Source organism: Toxorhynchites rutilus, chromosome 2, assembly GCF_029784135.1.
Source record: "Toxorhynchites rutilus septentrionalis strain SRP chromosome 2, ASM2978413v1, whole genome shotgun sequence".
In the NCBI taxonomy this organism is placed as follows: domain Eukaryota; kingdom Metazoa; phylum Arthropoda; class Insecta; order Diptera; family Culicidae; genus Toxorhynchites; species Toxorhynchites rutilus.
In genome coordinates this window covers 126,367,133-126,384,253 of record NC_073745.1, presented here as the reverse complement: position 1 = coordinate 126,384,253, position 17,121 = coordinate 126,367,133, and the positions used below count along the sequence as shown (strand labels likewise).

Here is a 17,121-nt window from a genome sequence, read left to right as displayed (position 1 = left end):
CGAAAAGTACGGAACCGATTGAACTCAAAGTTGAACACATTATACATTTCTCTCCAAGGAATGTTGTTACGGCATAAATAATTGAAAAAATTGGAAAAAAATGATTTTTTTAAATGGCCATAATGCGTTTCTCAAATTAAGCTTCTAATGAAAATCGACCAATCCGCATTAAATATGTGTTCTATGTGATGGAAACATCTTTTTCCAAGTGTTTGACAAAATCATGAACTGAAATTTCGAAATGATTTGAAATTTATCGATTTCTCTATATATATATATATATATATATATATATATATATATATATATATATATATATATATATATATATATATATATATATATATATATATATATATATATATATATATATATATATATATATATATATATATATATATATATATATATAAAAAAACTGTTCGTTTTTGTGCGCGTCAAAAACCCGAAAAGTTCGGAACCGATTAAGCTCAAACTATGATACAATGAGGATATGAGGATCAACAAATGAGGATTATCGTCAAACTTAGATAAAAATTGAAAACTTACAAAACTAAATAATATGTCCAACTGATTCAACTTTTTTTGATAAGTAAAAAAATCTCAGCTTTCCCTAAGTGTCATAAACCGCTGTTTTTTTTGGTCTCCACACCGCGGCAATAATAAATAACTATTTTTTATGTTTTTTTTATGTTATGACATTTAGCAAAAAAGCAGAGTTTCCGGAACACCTGAGTTCAGTATGGTGTACCCTGAGCGCGAAATTTAAAAAAATGGGATCTCAAAATTATTGGTAAAACGATACGTGAGGTTTGAACAAAATCAGATAAATTTTTTGATGGATTTGCTGGATATGAAAAATCCAAATGAACCAGGTGTCTCCATTGTTTCAGTCCAATGGGTTTCAGGCAATATGTTGGATGGCGTTGCAAGAACACCGGAGGTATAGTCAAAAGGATAATGGTGCATATGAGGCAGAAACTATAAGCATACTAGAGCCTATTTGCCATCCCAACAAAGTGTTTACATCGTTTTAAAAATGATGCATATCAACGAAAGGCTAAAAGTCTTCCTAAAATTTTTCGAATTGTGTTTACAGGAATTTTTATATAATAAAAGATTGTCAATACACAATAAAATTCTCGTTGAGACTTTTGGCGACCGTGTCTCGGCTAACTAAACCTAGCTAAAACAATTTTTTCTCCAGTCAATTTTCATATAAGATGTCAAGGTTTAAAGTTCTTCATCATTATATCATTTAGAAATAAATGATAGCCATGATCTACATCCTCGAATTCATACCTGTTCAAAAATTAATTTTGGAAAAATTGCGAACAGCACGTTATCATTCTATTCTTTCACCCAATTTAAAGGTAGGTATGACTTTCCACAACCATCGTTTGCGCACAGCTTCTTCAACGAAGGTACACTCTACTCTCCAAGCGCTCGTGTAGGGAAAATTTGTGAAATGAAATTTTAAACTTTAATTGGAGTAACAATCGGAGTTAATTGAGCAGCATCATTATTGATTCAGGCAGGGAAATGGGTCTCGTACATTCGTCGCTCTCGCCCACCCTGCTGCTGAGATGCTGCACACACGTGTGTTGTGATGACTACGTGCAGAAAAGGAATGCAGAAGTTGTGATTGGATTATTACGTAATGTACTCGGTCTACCGAGTTCAGCAAATGGAGATCCTCAAGTATCAGTTGGTTATAAATGAAAACGGGAACACAAAGAGAAGAGGGGTGGGCTATACTACGTGTTATCCCTGCAGATCTGATAAGGGATGAAAATATAATAAATTCTGCCTCCAGCCGACTTACTGCCGGCCGCCTGTACGTGAGAATAATTGTGTCAGCCTGTGCGCTTTTCCAGCTCCAATAGTAAAGAAACACATATTCTCGCAAAAAGCGAGAGAATGAGTCCGGCATTGTCACATATTGAAGGCATAAATCAGCACCGCTTAGCAGGCATCAATTCGTTTCGGGAAGCTCCTGGGAAGAACATTTCGAGTATTTAGTTGGCTCCTTATCAGGCCCGGAGATCTAAACTCATTTATAGGGATTGTCGGAATGTACAGAATCCAGCCTATTGCCTTTTGCGGGGCTTAAGGCCCGTTAAGGTTTCTAGCAAATGTTTTTCAGCAGACAAAATTGAGCTCCCGTAATATTGATGCACGTGCTCCCGTGGCCGAGTGGTTAGCGTCATAACTAACATGCCGGGTGTTCGGGTTCGATTCCCGTTCTGGTCGGGGGAATTTTTCGTCAAAGAAATTTCCTCCGTCTTGCACTGTGATCACGCGTATTCTAGAGCTTGCCACTCAGAATGCATTCAAGGCGTGTTATTTGGCATAGAAATCTCAACTAAGTACTAATAAAAATGACGCAAGTAATACTACGTTGAGACGGCAAAGTTCCTCTAGGAACGTTAGTGCCATTGAAGAAGAAGAATATTGATGCACTGCAAACATTAGAGCGAGAGCATATTTTGCTTCCGCAATCAAATGCCGATCAGTATTGATGGGGCCATACATAAAATCCTAGTGTTCAAATAGAGTGTATTATAACCGCATCTGAACTGTTTGTGTTTCCACAATCGAACCTGTTATTTACCACGCTGTCCCCAACAAACGTACTAACAAATGTGTTTTCTGTTATCTGTTTCTTTTTCCCCTTCCGAAACCACAGGGTCGTTGTAATCGTGAAAAACCACCGTGTAAATACTTCCACCCTCCCCAACATCTGAAAGATCAGCTTTTGATAAACGGACGGAATCATCTCGCTCTGAAGAACGCCATCATGCAGCAAATGGGTATCTCGCCAGGACAGCCAGTCCTACCGGGCCAAGTGCCAACAGTGGTAAGTTGCATTCCTAAACAAACAAAGCCAAAACAAAATAACAAGTCAATTCTACAAATACCTCCATTCCAAACCGAACAAAACTCCCCAGAAACAATAACCACAATAGAAAAAGACAGATTCATTAAGTTCTGTAGCCGTTTCCGTTATCACCTCATTTGAAGCCGCGAACTGGTTCGAGATGTTTACTTGGTTTTTGTGTTTTATTTTCCTCCTTAATTGTTGCGCTTTTTAGCTGTTATCTTCGGTTTCTTCCGTTCGTTGTTTGTTGTGTTCAAATTGTGCCTTAATTTTCTCCATTCATTCGCTCACAATCATATTTTTTCTTCTAAATCTCACTTGTACTCACAACATTTTTTTTTCTCCATTCGCCCAGAACAGCTCTCTGTAAGTCCTCGGCCTAACGTACACTAATTTTAATTTAATTAAGGAAAACTTGAATTAAAGCCACTCGAGGGGAAATTATTCTGTTTTCTACCTCGTTCTGGCATTCAAGGCTCGGCGTTGAGAGGCTATGCTAGAAAATTGCAGCTCGCAAGAAGGCCTCTTTCCGGGTGGGGCATAATTAAAAGTTGATGTCCATTAAAACGAACGTGTTTCTCTACATCCTCTTTGACTCAAACCCTCTTTCTGTGACTCCCCACCGGAAGGGGAGAACTATAAAAGCTTCATAAACAATCTTGCTCGGAAACAATCGAAATTTTCCCACTCGAGAGCATTCGTCATTCGTGAATATGAATGCAATGGGAGGCTGGTAAATTTGAAGCTCACATCCCCCTGACAAAGCGCAGAGTTGTAACCAACAGAGGGTGCCCTGCGTTTGTGAGGCTGCTCGCGTTTTCCGAGCTCCTTCACAGCCAGCCTGGCGGAATCGGAAAATTTCCGTCACCGCACTTCATTGACTGTAATAATGAGTGACGTGCCGCTTTGTTGCACTTGTACACCTCGATGGCTGTTAGCTGTTGAGCAAATTGTCATCGTCAACTTTCGTCTCAGTTATGAAATTAAGTTCTTTCTCTCTTTCTCCGCATCACTCTTCAACCCAGTTGAAAAATGGAAAGCCCCCGCCCCTTTCCCCACGCTCACACCTGTATACACCGTCTCGCGTCAACTCACGGCAACGGTTTCACAAAAAAACGGCAGCATTAACGGCAACAACGGGCGAAAAGCGTTCTTGTGTCCCATGACAAAGTTTGCATAACAGCCACATCCGTACGAAATGCCACCCATTTTCGGGTACGCAAGCGTTGGGAAACTGGTCGGAAACCCGCCCGGAAAACGTAGGCAATGACAAGAAGAAAAAAAGGTTAGGCATCTCTGAAGAGGCCTAAAGGATTGTTGACTTTTTTACGGTAGAAGTTTTTTTCCGAGGTGAGAAAAGTGTTGTTATTATTTTGCATGAATTGCACTTCTCGCGCGGGAAAGCATCATCAGAATCGCGTAAACCCCACGAACACGGTGCGCTTGGCTTGGGAGCAAAAGCTTGAGCTTGGAAAAAGGAGAGGATAGGTATACCTGCACATAAAAAATAAACACAACAACTATAATAGCCGCTACGCAGGAGAAGATATCACGAGCCGCATGCCGTCAGAAAGTATGGTGCTGTTTTGTTCGCTTCGTTCCAAGTTCTTCGATTATTCCAAAGGATCGGTGGTAAGAGCTGTACCAGGCTTGCTCTAATGGTTCTAATTAAAGATGCGCTTGTTCTGTAGATGCTTTTTCTACCTTGATAGGCTGTGGAGTGGTTGTAGGACGCTTGCGAAAAAAATGTTTCTTGCAAGATTCTGTTGCTCCCAATTGCTGCCTTTTCCAGACGCAGAGTCTCGCCGAAGAAAATGCTACGATTTATGCAGGTTTCGGAGAATATTCTTGAAATAGAACAATACATTTTTGATGTGATGTGGCTATAATCCGAGTATATTCTGTTAAAGAATGGCAAGACTAAGAGAATAATTCACAAACTGTCGATTAAGCTTCTGAATGTATTCGTTTTTATTTCAAAACTGTCTGCTAGGATATTTTTGGGTGAAGTTCTAATCTATTTTAAATATGCTTCGGATTGTTCGATTTGGGTCAAAAATGCACCGTTCTTGTTTTAAAATTTGTTTCCATTCTAAATGTAGCTTTATAATATCTCTATCATAGAAGTCTTGGTCCTTATTGGCGAAAAACTTTAGCAATAGAGTTTTACAATCTTCTCTTGATTCCATTTTCTTATCACTCTGGAAATTTTGCAATGCGAAAAAAAGGTGGTAATCACTTGGTACCAGATCCGGACTATAGGGTGGATGCATTAAAACATTCCATTTTAGGAATTGTGTGACCTTGCGTTGTGCTGATGGTACACAACGCCACTTCTGTTGGCCAATTCTGGATGTTTCTGGCCAATCGCTAGCTTTGAACAGTCCATTTGTTGACAGTAGAGATCTGAATTTAGTGTATTGTACTAAAAAAATGGAAAACAAATTAAAACAAAAAATTCGGAACCATAAACACCATTCACAATTTCGGCGGCCTGGCTTGCATTTTCACTTTTATAAAAGAAAAAGCGTAAAATGTATCGAATTTTCTCTGACTGAATGGAAGAAACAAAAACAGCAAGATAATTTTTTCAGTATGAAATGTCACCTTTGCCCAACCTAATATATTGGCAATACCTTGAATTTGTTCAGCTCATTCACTATTATTCACTATTAGGTGAAGCTGAAATGATAGCAGATTGTTGAAAGATGCTAAAGAATAACAACTATAAAGTTAAATCTCTTATATGACTGTCATTCGACGTTAAAACTATTGAACTGTTCACGTTCCGAAGTAAACCATGAATCGACCCAGTTTTACTTTTTGTTCAAATGAATCATCCATTGAAACAAGTGACATCAAATTGATTTCGAAACAAAGAAAATTGTCCTCTCAAAAATGTGTGTTTTCATCACCCCGGTTCTTGAAACTCTTCCGTTGATGTCATTCCGATCGAAATTCGATTATTCGATCAGATAAGTTCTCGAAATGAGTATTACCGAATTGTGGACCTAATTTTTTTATCATTCTTCTATTTTATTGTAGCATAACATTTTTCGGGAACATGTTCGAGGTACAAATTAAAAATCTAAACATCGGTCTCGTCACGAAGGTTTGAGTCCAATTTGAAACGTTTGGTGCTCGATTGTGAAGAACATTCGAAATTGTTGCACCAATCGATTTGAACATTCAATTCTATACGATCTGTAGAAATGTCATCATTTTGTCAGCGTTTCCCCAACACGGTCCAGAAAAACAGGAAAAACAGAAAATGAACTTTCAAGCCTAAAGCTTCTATAAAATAATAAATAAGAATAATAAAGCTGCGTGGAGAGTCTTCGTGGCTACTGGTCGATGATTGATCGGGAGCTCAATTCCAGATCCCTCTATCGATTGATTTTCTAATGAGCCCTTTCGAGACTAAAGCCGAATAAATTTCGAAGTTTAAACCGTCTATACAGCTAAACCTGTTTTTATTATTTCATGTTTTGCGCGATTTTTTTTATTCGATTGAGATTGTTTTGTGCGATTCGAGCTCCGAATTAGTAATAAAATCGCTCAAAAAGTGTCGCACAAAAGGTTTGACTGTAATAAAAACAAAAGGGCTCTCACCGCAGTAAAATACCTTCATCACATCCGGAATAAACTTTTTACATTTTGACGCCACTTTTAACACGGAGATAATGCTCGAATTGGCAAAAGATCGATTGGAAAAGTCACGAATAAACCCTAAAATGCTTCCAAATTTACATAAGCTCAAACAAATAAAAAAAATCTATAAATAATATATTCCAAACTCTTAACTGGTGTTGGCTGATCACTTTCTAGAGTGAAGCCAAAATTGAAGAGAAAGAGAGAGTGTTGAATTAGAGATGATTCAAGCTTTTGCAGTTCATTCGCCTCTAGCCTTGAAAAAGGTCAATCTGGAAAATTTAACCTGAATTCCCTGCCTTGAGAAAGGCCATTTTTGATACTCTCGCTACTGCCACCACCTGGTTGCTAATAGAATTACTGTCGAATCGTAATTGTTGCTTAAAATTGAACTCACAAAGCAAAACAATTTATACCTCTCGCTCGAAGCAACGTGACATGTGCGAAGTCAATTCTCCAATCAGCGGAGAGAAATCATATTCCATGTGCTATCATCCGTTATTATATCCAATCAACGTATATTGCTCAAAAAGTTTCCATTGAGCGATGTGAGCAAATGGCACAGAAGTAATATTTTGAATGAACTCCCAACTTTAACATATGGGGCTAGCTGATCGCTGGCTAGAGTAAAACAAAAAAAAATAACGCAACGTGACATCGAAGAATGTAATCATACCATATAAGCTAATACCCGAATTGCACGGAAAAAATTGACTGAATGTTGCATTGTGGGAGAAAGTGAGCGGCGAGCGAAAAACTAAACTACCTATTTTATTCGTTACACTGTTTTCTTGTTTTTACAATTTTGATGATATATGTCTTAGGCAAAATAATCGCTGGAGAACGTTTACTATTTTTTTGTATATTTTAAATCAAAATCCATTCATTGATTGGAGAGATATCACCATTCAAAATCTATACACTTTTTCCATCCGAAACATCGGAATGGGCCCTTATATTGAAACGTTAGACATTTTTACGTTAGTCCTACGTCAAAAGTATCGGCTTGAAACAAAGAGTTTTTATTACTTTTTCGGAATGATATTGCTCTCTCAAAAAATATTTCGACTTGGTTTCAATAAAATCGCGATTTTTTTTTCTTCGAATGCATCAGTTTTTGAACACTCCGTTGGTAAACCTTAACAACCATTTTATTCCTCTATCTCCTTATCTCTGAAACATTCTTCGACAAGTTACCACTCTTTTTCAGCTTCCGTTGAACAATAGCCCATATTTCTAGATTAGGTGATATTGGGATCTTTTTCGACGGGATGGAACCTGAAAGTGTGTCTGATTTGTAACGAAACCTTCGTTTTTTTTGTTCGCAGCCTCATTTGTTTTGTCAGATCAGGACTTTCATGGATGAAATTTATTATTCTTGAGATATTTTCTCAATTAATTCGATTCACGAGTCTTGAATTATTATTCTTTTCTTTTAGCTTTCTGTTTTCCACAATTTTTCACCACTGGAAAAGGGCAATTTTCTAAACAATGTGCTGTCGAAAATTTTTGAGCGCTATTATAATACGAACAGTGCGTTCAGATTATAACTGAATGATCTTAATAACATTTGAGTTAGTTTTCAATAAATTTCCAGCTAAATAGATATTTTACTTGAGATTATGTCTTTGAATATTACTGGGACTAATATGAATCAGTTATAGAATCATGTACAGAACAGTGTTCAAAACTATAACAGGTAAAAAAATGAAAATAAAAATGTGTAATGAATTAACAAAACACGAAAGTTATATTTGAACAAATTGAACTTTATTTCCAAATAACTACTGAATTTTCCAAGTGCGCAAGACAAGAGTCCGACATCTACTTTTAATCTCGAAAACTAAATCTACTCACGACGCGAGTCCGTGTCCTAATGATAAATTTCTGTCATTTCTTGCGATATGACACATCATCAGATACCGCCTGGAATTATATTTGTATTATTCAGAGAAGTTATAGCAAAATCCTGCCAATCTTTTGAAACTTTCTTCTCAGCCATTCCATGCCAAGCCGATATAGTGGTTCTCAGATTTTCATGAATAGTGGAAGTTTTGTTCCTTATAGCAAAATATCAGACCCGTTTTTTTAAATTTTTCATTACAGTGCCCATTTCTATTTTAGGGTGGTCCGAGAATTCCAATTTTTCCTCTTTTTTTCCAAAAATGACTTTATTCAAAAATTCATAATTTTTGAACAACTGAACCAATTCAGATGATCGACACATCAAATTAAAGCCAATGAGCCAATACTTTTGTTGGGAAAATACTACACCCGAAAGAAATGAAAAATTATTTTGTTTTCTTAATTATTGATTGTATTTGTTTTTCATAGTTTACATGGTCTCTGTACCAAGGGCGCTATATTTTTTATATATATTTTTTAAATCTGAGGATTTTCTATATAACACATCCAAAAATCGAAGATGTCTTCTTTTTCGTTTTACTGACTTTTCAAAGTTAACCGACGGTCTAAAAAATCATTTTTCCTCTTTTTTCCAAAAATGACTACTGTACCGATTCAGATAATCGGCATAATAAATTGATGTCAATGAGCTAGGCTTCTTTGAAAAATAATCCACTTGAGAAAATATTGGATCCTAGTTGCATAGATCTAGTCTAGTTGCATAAGAATAATGAAAGAAGACAGAAAACATATTAACTTTGGAAAAACATGACTCAAATATGATAACCTCGAGTATACCGCGAGTAATCGGTCGAAACCTACTGAAAATAAATTTGAGTTGAAATTTTGTATAAACAAATCTTGAATTAGCGGTTCCGCAAAGCTTATGCGATTGCGCCTCCCAATAAAAGAATTGGAAAAAAAACTAAAAAATGAATAATGGCATATCTCTGATTTTTGGATATGTTATGTAAAAAATCCCTAGCTCTCAAAAAATATAATATATAAAAAAATATAACGCCCTTGGTCCCGTGACCATGTAAACTATAAAAAGCAAATACAATCAATAATCATGAGAGCAAAATCAAATTCGCAAATGTAATATTTTTACAAAGAAGACTAACTCATTGACTTCAATTTGATATGGCGAACATTGGAATATGTCCAGTTGTTCAAAAGCTATGGTTTTTTTTTTTTTTTGAAAATCATCGGTTAATTTTAAAAAATCACTACTTAAAAAAGAAAAAGAACATCATGGACTGACCGAACAATGTCTGGGGAGTATGGCAGGTGAGGTAGCATCTCAATATCTCAATATCAATCTTTTTTTCTAGACAATTCTTGATAAATCCATGAGGTTATGGTTTGGTGGGGTCATGCAGTAAAATGATCTTGTTGTGTTTATTATTCCACTCCATTCCGTTTCTAGTTCAAATTCGTTCGAATGTATTCTTTGTAGTCGCTTTCCACTTTCTGTAACATCCAAATCGATATCATTGCTTATGAATCGTTTGAACTATCTTTCACATACCCGTATTTTTTGTAAGATTCGACAAGCAATAACTGTCAGCTTCGTGAGAATAAAATTTATGCGATGAAACTTCCCGCAAATTAGTTTTTTTTTTTTGTGCAATATTCGACATATTCAATGTGATAAAAATATTGGTTGTATATTAACCTATGAAATTAGCTGCATGCATGCGCTGCCAACTTCAAAATGATTCTAACAGTACGATCCTCGCATCATATTGTATAACCTCAAAGTCATACTTGTTCAATTAAAACCTTTCTCAACAGACTATGTACCCACAAGACGTTAAAATCTTATACATGTCTTTTGAAACACAGCATTTTATTTTTCTTAATGATTCATTTACACCAAACGACACGAACATCTTATTGCGATTGTTTCAGATTATGTGAGAACAATCCTTTTTCATGCCAATATTACTAGTTTTTGGACAATGCCAAGGTTTTCTGACACAAAAGCTGGTCCTAAAGCGACCTATACTAGCCATTATACCATTCTATTTATAGTTTCTTTTCCAAGTATATCTCGAATCTATTTGATTCAGATTAAATTGAGCGCAAAGTTATTCTACCAATGCTAAGGTATGCGGAAAAATTCAAAAAATTATCACAAAATTTCTCGCAGAAATTGTCGCCTGATCTTTCAACCGTAATATTTCTTCCTACTGTAATATTCCTTTCGATAAGTCAATTGTAGAAAAGTCAGTTTCAGTTTCAGTTTCAGTTTAGTTTTAGAATCAATGAACGATCATAGTGATATTTTACATTGTATTCGAAAATAAAATCTTGAGTAATTGGGCACCCTTAAACAACTTTTCTTAATCAAAAACTCTGCGGCCACTCCTACACACATCACAGGTAATTTCGTGCCTCCAACCTAACGTCATTGCAATTTCTTTAAGTCGTGAGATATTCTGGATTCATAGACAGCACTGGACAATACTGTTTTGGAAAGCCTCGAAATATTTGAGTGCAGTTAAAATAATTCGAGTATTTTGTCTAGAAATGATAATTAAATCAATCTATAGTTAATAAAATTCAACGCGATCTACGTTCATTGCAAAATCGAAGTAAATCTTGGGTGGATCGAATCGATCCAACAAAATAAAATATTCAAATAAATTGTATGAACAATCCTAGAATATGAGATAGTCAGTTGGCCGATTTTTTCTTGTCATGACACACGCGCATTGCATGTAAAAATTCAGTAAATGCTGAGTTTTTAACCAAGTGCGATAGTGCTATCGAAGAAGAACATCATGACTGTGTCCAACAAGCAAAACGTTGGTATAGGAACAGTGTGTAATACGCACCCCCTAAGCGAGAATGGATTTATCTTGACCGTGCTCTTAAAATTTAAGATAACAACTAGCGTCAGTACGTAGATTAGTGAACCCTCAGTCATCTGTAATCGTTCTATATTTTAGATTCTGAATAACAAAAGTGCTACGAATTTTATTTAAGGCGCCCAAATTCTGAATTTCCCATCATACGGTGTTAAATGGCCCAGCAGAAGTATGATGTGCCCATGAGTTGTTTCTCTCAGAGACTATAAAGCTCAGAGAAACAGCTTGTACGAATGAGAGATTCTATCAATCCGTTCCCTTCATGCCCACCAGCGAAGAGAAGAAACCGTTTCTCCGGTGAGCTTGTTCTCCCAGTATTCGTGTATTAATTCTTCAGTCCGCGCTCTTGTTTTCCTGCATTCTTTGAGCACATAATATAGATGCCAAACGTGAAGACATGTTTTCGCTTTGAAGACATTTAATTTTGTGAAAACATACTGAGGTCATTTCAAAGTTTGTGAAAACAATTGTTGGTGTGATTTGTCGAACATAATTAAAAAATATCGTTATGGTTTGCTCATTTTTGTTCATTATGATTACATTTGAAGACATTTATTTGTGCCATGCAAAGATATTTGAAAAAATCATCTGGCATCCCTCACATACAAGCAATTTCTCTCGTGAGAATGATATCCGGCCGAAAGCGAGCATATTGCCCCGATCGAGGGTATGCCATACTGCCCGATGGTAAGCTGATGCGGAAAATATCAAATTGAGAAGGAAATGAACCCTTTCTTAACATTTTCTTCATCTGAGATATTCAGTTGGAACTCGACTCAATAAATATGACCCACAGTTATCGTCTCTGAATCGGTATCAAGCAACAAAACCCTTATAGAATTGATGTAGAAAATTACATCGGAAATCGCTTCCAAAGAAAATTATTTTTCTTATTTGTTTAACACTAAACCTACCGATATTTATGTATACCTATTCCTACCACAGCGGGTCAAATGACCCTTTTTGAAATATTACTATGTAAAGTTCAAAATAAAAATTTCGCACAATTTGATAAGGAGTAAATATTGAAGAATACACTGATGTTTTTTTTAAAGAAAAGTAGCAAAGACAAATAACGATGAGGTAATGTTACTTGTAAAGCAATTTTGAAAAAAAAAACTCAAAAGGGGTCATTTGACCCCGCCATGGTAGGTTCAGTGTTAAATCATGTTACAAATGTAAAACTTGTATAATGGGATTCTATCATTGACAAGCACGATTGCCTGTATCCATTGCATTTCTAATCTTGCTGATTTACGAGAAAATCAGGCGGGTCAAATTGCCCGGCAGGCGCGTTTTAGACACATCTCCTCTAGGTAGCTCGGTCACTGCGGTTGATTTTTAATCTGATAGAGTAAAATCAGGAAAATTCATGATCACTTCGAAGAAATCAAGCAAAAACGAGTGCTTATGTCAGGCCGAAAAGTGTGAAAAATCCAGGAAAATCAGAAAGGTTTGAATTCCTCCTCCACAATTATCTGTAGTGTATTCTTCACGTGTCCTATTCCAGAATCTGTACACTTGCCAGAGCAGTTACCGGCAACAATTTCAACAGTTTACGAAACAGTTGTAACCACATGTATATAGTATTTCTTTAAACTATGAAATAAAATACAAGATGTGTTGTTTTTGACAGTTTGGCCAATTGATTCTGATTCAAAGGTTAATGTTTGTCCACCTAGAATAATTGCAAGGATCTTATTCGCTTTGAACTCAATATGTAAACATCCTTACTGGTCTTTTAACGATCGAAATCTCCGCATATCAAGCAACAGTATCATTTTCGAGCTTCAGTTCAACCTGCTTATTTAGTGAATTAATTTGATTTGTATGTCCTGCGTATCTCCAAATTTTAAAAACAAATCATTCCAACTGGATAATAAATCAAAACACACACTTTTCTCCAAAAGCATTATTCAGCCAAAACAACAGCAAAAAAAAAACAAAGATTGTTAAAATCTATCCGCCTCCACTCTTTCTCATCCTCTGAACTTATTGAACCATTACTAAAAAAAATGAACCAATGCCGGACCGGACCGGACGCTGGATATATTCGGGCATAGAATGGCACAACGACGACAGCGGTGGCCGCGGCGGGTGTACCTCCGGCTGCATCGGCCGCGGCACTTGGATTCACGATCGCCTGGGGGACCCACCATCCGCCCTATACTACCTACGTTGTAAGCCACACCAACGGGGGCAATTGCGTCCCAGCGGCCATCATGAATGGCGCCGGCAACTGTCCGACCAGCGTCACGAACAACAACAACAGCAACACCTGCAACACGTCCACCACCACCCTCAACCACCACAATAACAATAACCACATCAGTACGAACAACAACAGTCAGAGTGGCGCTAGCAAAGTAATTGCTCGAAGAGTAACTCATTTTCTCTAATCTGAAATATACCTTCCAATAGTAACAGATTTTTGTTTTCTCGTAAGTGTTGCTCTATTTTGCTGCCTGACAATTTTTGGTTTTTGCTCCGATTTTTTTTCGACACTTTTCTGATAGCCGGAAGGAGGATTCGCTTTCCACACACATTTGTTGTTGGTGAACCTATATGGGGTTCAGGAAGGAGGGCGCCATATAGCCTCTAGGGAATCGCTTCGCATATCATTACGAGTGAAATGTCTCCGTAGCCGAAACAATGCTTGAGCTTTTAAATCCAACCAATGCCGTTTGCAGTGTGTGACTCGTGACCCGCCTGGATAGTGTGTAATTGGGTTGAGTCCTTGCGCTGTTTGTTTGCTTCCGTTAGTAGTTTTGCGGAAAAAGAAATGCTGTTGCGTGCAAAATTTCCCTCCTAGAATCAATGTTAAAATTATTTGTATCATAGTGAGAATGCCGTCTCAGTTTGAACTGCGTGCCTATCCGTTGTTTCCACGATTTCGGAATCGAAATTTTCCTGAAGACCAAAAAATTAGCTAATTTGCGTGGGCTATTTCAGGTAGTTCTCTGCCACAAACTAACGTATTTGCTTGGGTGGAAGAATTACAAATAAATGAGGAAAATAGTTCCGAAAAAAACACATCAAATCAATAGGGCACCGCATAGCCGTAATGCATTTTATGATCATTCCTTTCTGCTTAGTTTTCATGGCCGTATTTTCTATGATTTGAATAATATTTTACTTATGGTCATCGTTGTGTGCCCGAACCCACCGCTGCTTTATTCGTTTTCCCGTTTCATCTGTCCTCTGGCTCGAGTCGTTTGAAAGATTTTCGTGGAAGAAAAGCGCAATGCGAGCAACTTTCAAACGGCTCAAACGTTCGGAGAATTTATTTCCCATAAAGCCCGCCAACGATTGTCGAGCTTAATTGCATTTTTATGTTAATGTTAAACCGCATTTTCCCACCGTGCCAAGAGCGAAAACGCGTGCTACCATTCCGTACAGGAAGCCACCCAGCGGCACCCGCAAGGCGTCGCGTACAGCGTTTGCTAGTGCTTCTTGCTGTTGCTATCCCGGAGAAGAGCCGGTACATCTCCTAGGCCCCTAGGGCAACAACAGAACTACAGAAAAAAAGCGCACCCAATTCGCGGTGGAAACTTTCCGCATATAATAATCGTGTGCCTTACTTTTTCTTTTTCTTTTTCTTCCTCTCAACCGACACAGGCAACTAATCCCTACCTGACAAGCATGCCGGCAAGCACCTACAGTCCGTACTTTCCGCCCGGCCATCTGATGCCCACCCTGCTAGGACCAGCGGATCCGTCCGGAGTGTCCCAGCTCGGACCCGTCGTGCAGCAGGCTGTAGTCCCGACGGCACAGCAAAAGATCCCCCGCTCGGATAGGCTCGAGGTAAGCTCTTCCCAGTCCTTCAAACCGTTGCCTGATCGTTTCCTACCTTCCTCTTTTATATTAAACAAAACAAAAAAAAAAAAGCAAGAAGCCAAATAAATCGTTTTATTCTACACATGTATTTAACGAATGCTTTCTCTGTACAGAAATGATACATGTTCTTTAATCTCCGTATTTATTCTACGCACCCACTTTTCTTCGTTTCTTTTAATCAAATTTACTACATATATAAATATATAAATTTACCATTTTTTAAATGTAAATGTTGCTGGATTTTTCTTTGTTTTCTGATACTCATACCAAATCAAGTCGCTACCTAAGTTTTGTGTACATGAAAAAAATCTTTATTTTTTTTCCTTAATATCGCTGTGTTTAGAATAAAATTATTTTTAACCATCATATTGAGTTTACAAAAAATGCCTACTATGTTTCTATCGGATGCCGGAGGAATTTTCGAAACGCAGCGCTAATCGTAATGTGCATAATTCTTCGCAGAGGAAAGAGTAATTAGTTTATGGTTTTGAGCAATGATACAGTAGTGGCGAAAAAAAGTATAATATTCGGTATTTTGAGGAGATCCCATTTGCTAATTTTATTGTAATACATTGATTGTGTCAGAATCGAAGAACATAATTCTATTGAAGACATCTTTTTTTCTGAAAATCGGTTCTGAACATATTTTTTGCTGAATTTTCAAAAAACAGACAAAAGACAAAGACAAAGACAATTTCATCATTTTTGGTCTACTCTTGACCATGACGTTTCATTGATTGTTTATGAGCTTGAATGCGCCAACTATCATTTAAAATAGTTGACATTTTTTCCTGGTATACTGTTATTAAATTGGCAGGGGATAGTCAAAAGACTAACAACATTTTTTCAATGTTCGGGAAAATACATTTAAATTAATTTATTTATGTATCTTTTTTTTTCCTGTTAAAAATAGAACGATTTGTAAACGGTTCTTAGAACAAACAAAAACAAAAATAAGTGAAACCAAGAGGAGTGAACGTGTGTTCCGAACCTATGGAACATATTCGTCGAAAGTGTATTTTTTGACATTTTTTATTTATTGCGTCTTATAAAATATTTCAATATGTTTGATCAATCATCCCAAAAAGCAGGTAGCAATTCGCTACCTTGTATAAGCAACACAAGAATAACCGAAACAGTAGAAGGGTACATTGAGAGAGGCACAAACGGATGCTTGACATAGGACTATCATTGTTCAGCACAATTGTTTATGAGTTTATGAGTAATGTTCAATTGTACAAAAACCCGGATCCCCGGAACTTGGAGTTTTTTTTTAAACTCCAAAGGGTTGCCTCAAAAGGTGACGTTTGTCACATGATCTGCATCCTTCGAACGGATAGTAAGAGTTGAAGTAGTAGACAGAATCTGGAGCCATTTGTCGTTAATGTTGTATATTTTCGATAGAAATCACGAATGGTTTCTTTTAAACCTAATAATTGGCAATAGGCGGAGCTTTGATTGTATTGTATGAGGTGAATAAACTTTTAGGTTTAAAGTCTCTGCAACACCACCAATCGATATTTTTTTTCTACAATTTCGAATTTCAATTTATTTCCAAAGAGTTATTAACGCATCCGCTGTATTTGATATCAATTTTAGGAAAGACTACTGGTAACTCGTCGACTGATACGAGATTTTGTAACAGATATGGCGAATGACTAAAGCTAAATCTTAAGTGGCAATATTCCCTCTCTTCACAGGATCGAACGAACACTGTATTTGCATTTCCAGCGAGCGATTTACGCATACCTGTTTCGTACGGGTATAACAAATTGTGCCTCGCCACTATATTAGTTGCTCGTTGCAACGTTGGAAAACGAACAAATGTATGGGAAAATTGAAATGCTTCTGATTTTGGTCAATTTAAATCAATTTGTGATATACAAAATATCAAACATCTTAGGAAATTTGATTCGATTGGCATGTAAACCTTCGAAATCGTATTTTTTTTAATTTTTTTATTATTATTTT

At 36.9% G+C, this 17,121-nt stretch overlaps 1 protein-coding gene across 27 annotated transcripts in view; it reads left to right on the top strand.

Annotated features, from left to right (window-relative positions):
• Positions 1-17,121, top strand: part of LOC129764935 (protein muscleblind) — a 799,891-nt gene that overhangs the window by 718,661 nt on the left and 64,109 nt on the right. For 18 of the 27 annotated variants that reach the window (XR_008741293.1, XR_008741294.1, XR_008741296.1 and 15 more), the window contains 3 exons: positions 2,690-2,860; positions 13,377-13,679; positions 14,932-15,117. Coding sequence is in view for 20 of the 27 variants with exons in the window: in XM_055764585.1 (XP_055620560.1) it covers positions 2,690-2,860; positions 13,377-13,679; positions 14,932-15,117 (660 nt within the window). In the remaining 7 variants the exon portion in view is untranslated. Of the gene's footprint in view, positions 1-2,689; positions 2,861-3,906; positions 4,514-13,376; positions 13,680-14,925; positions 15,118-17,121 lie in introns of those variants that run through there. The other 9 variants (XR_008741299.1, XM_055764598.1, XM_055764603.1 and 6 more) reach the window with 5 other exon arrangements.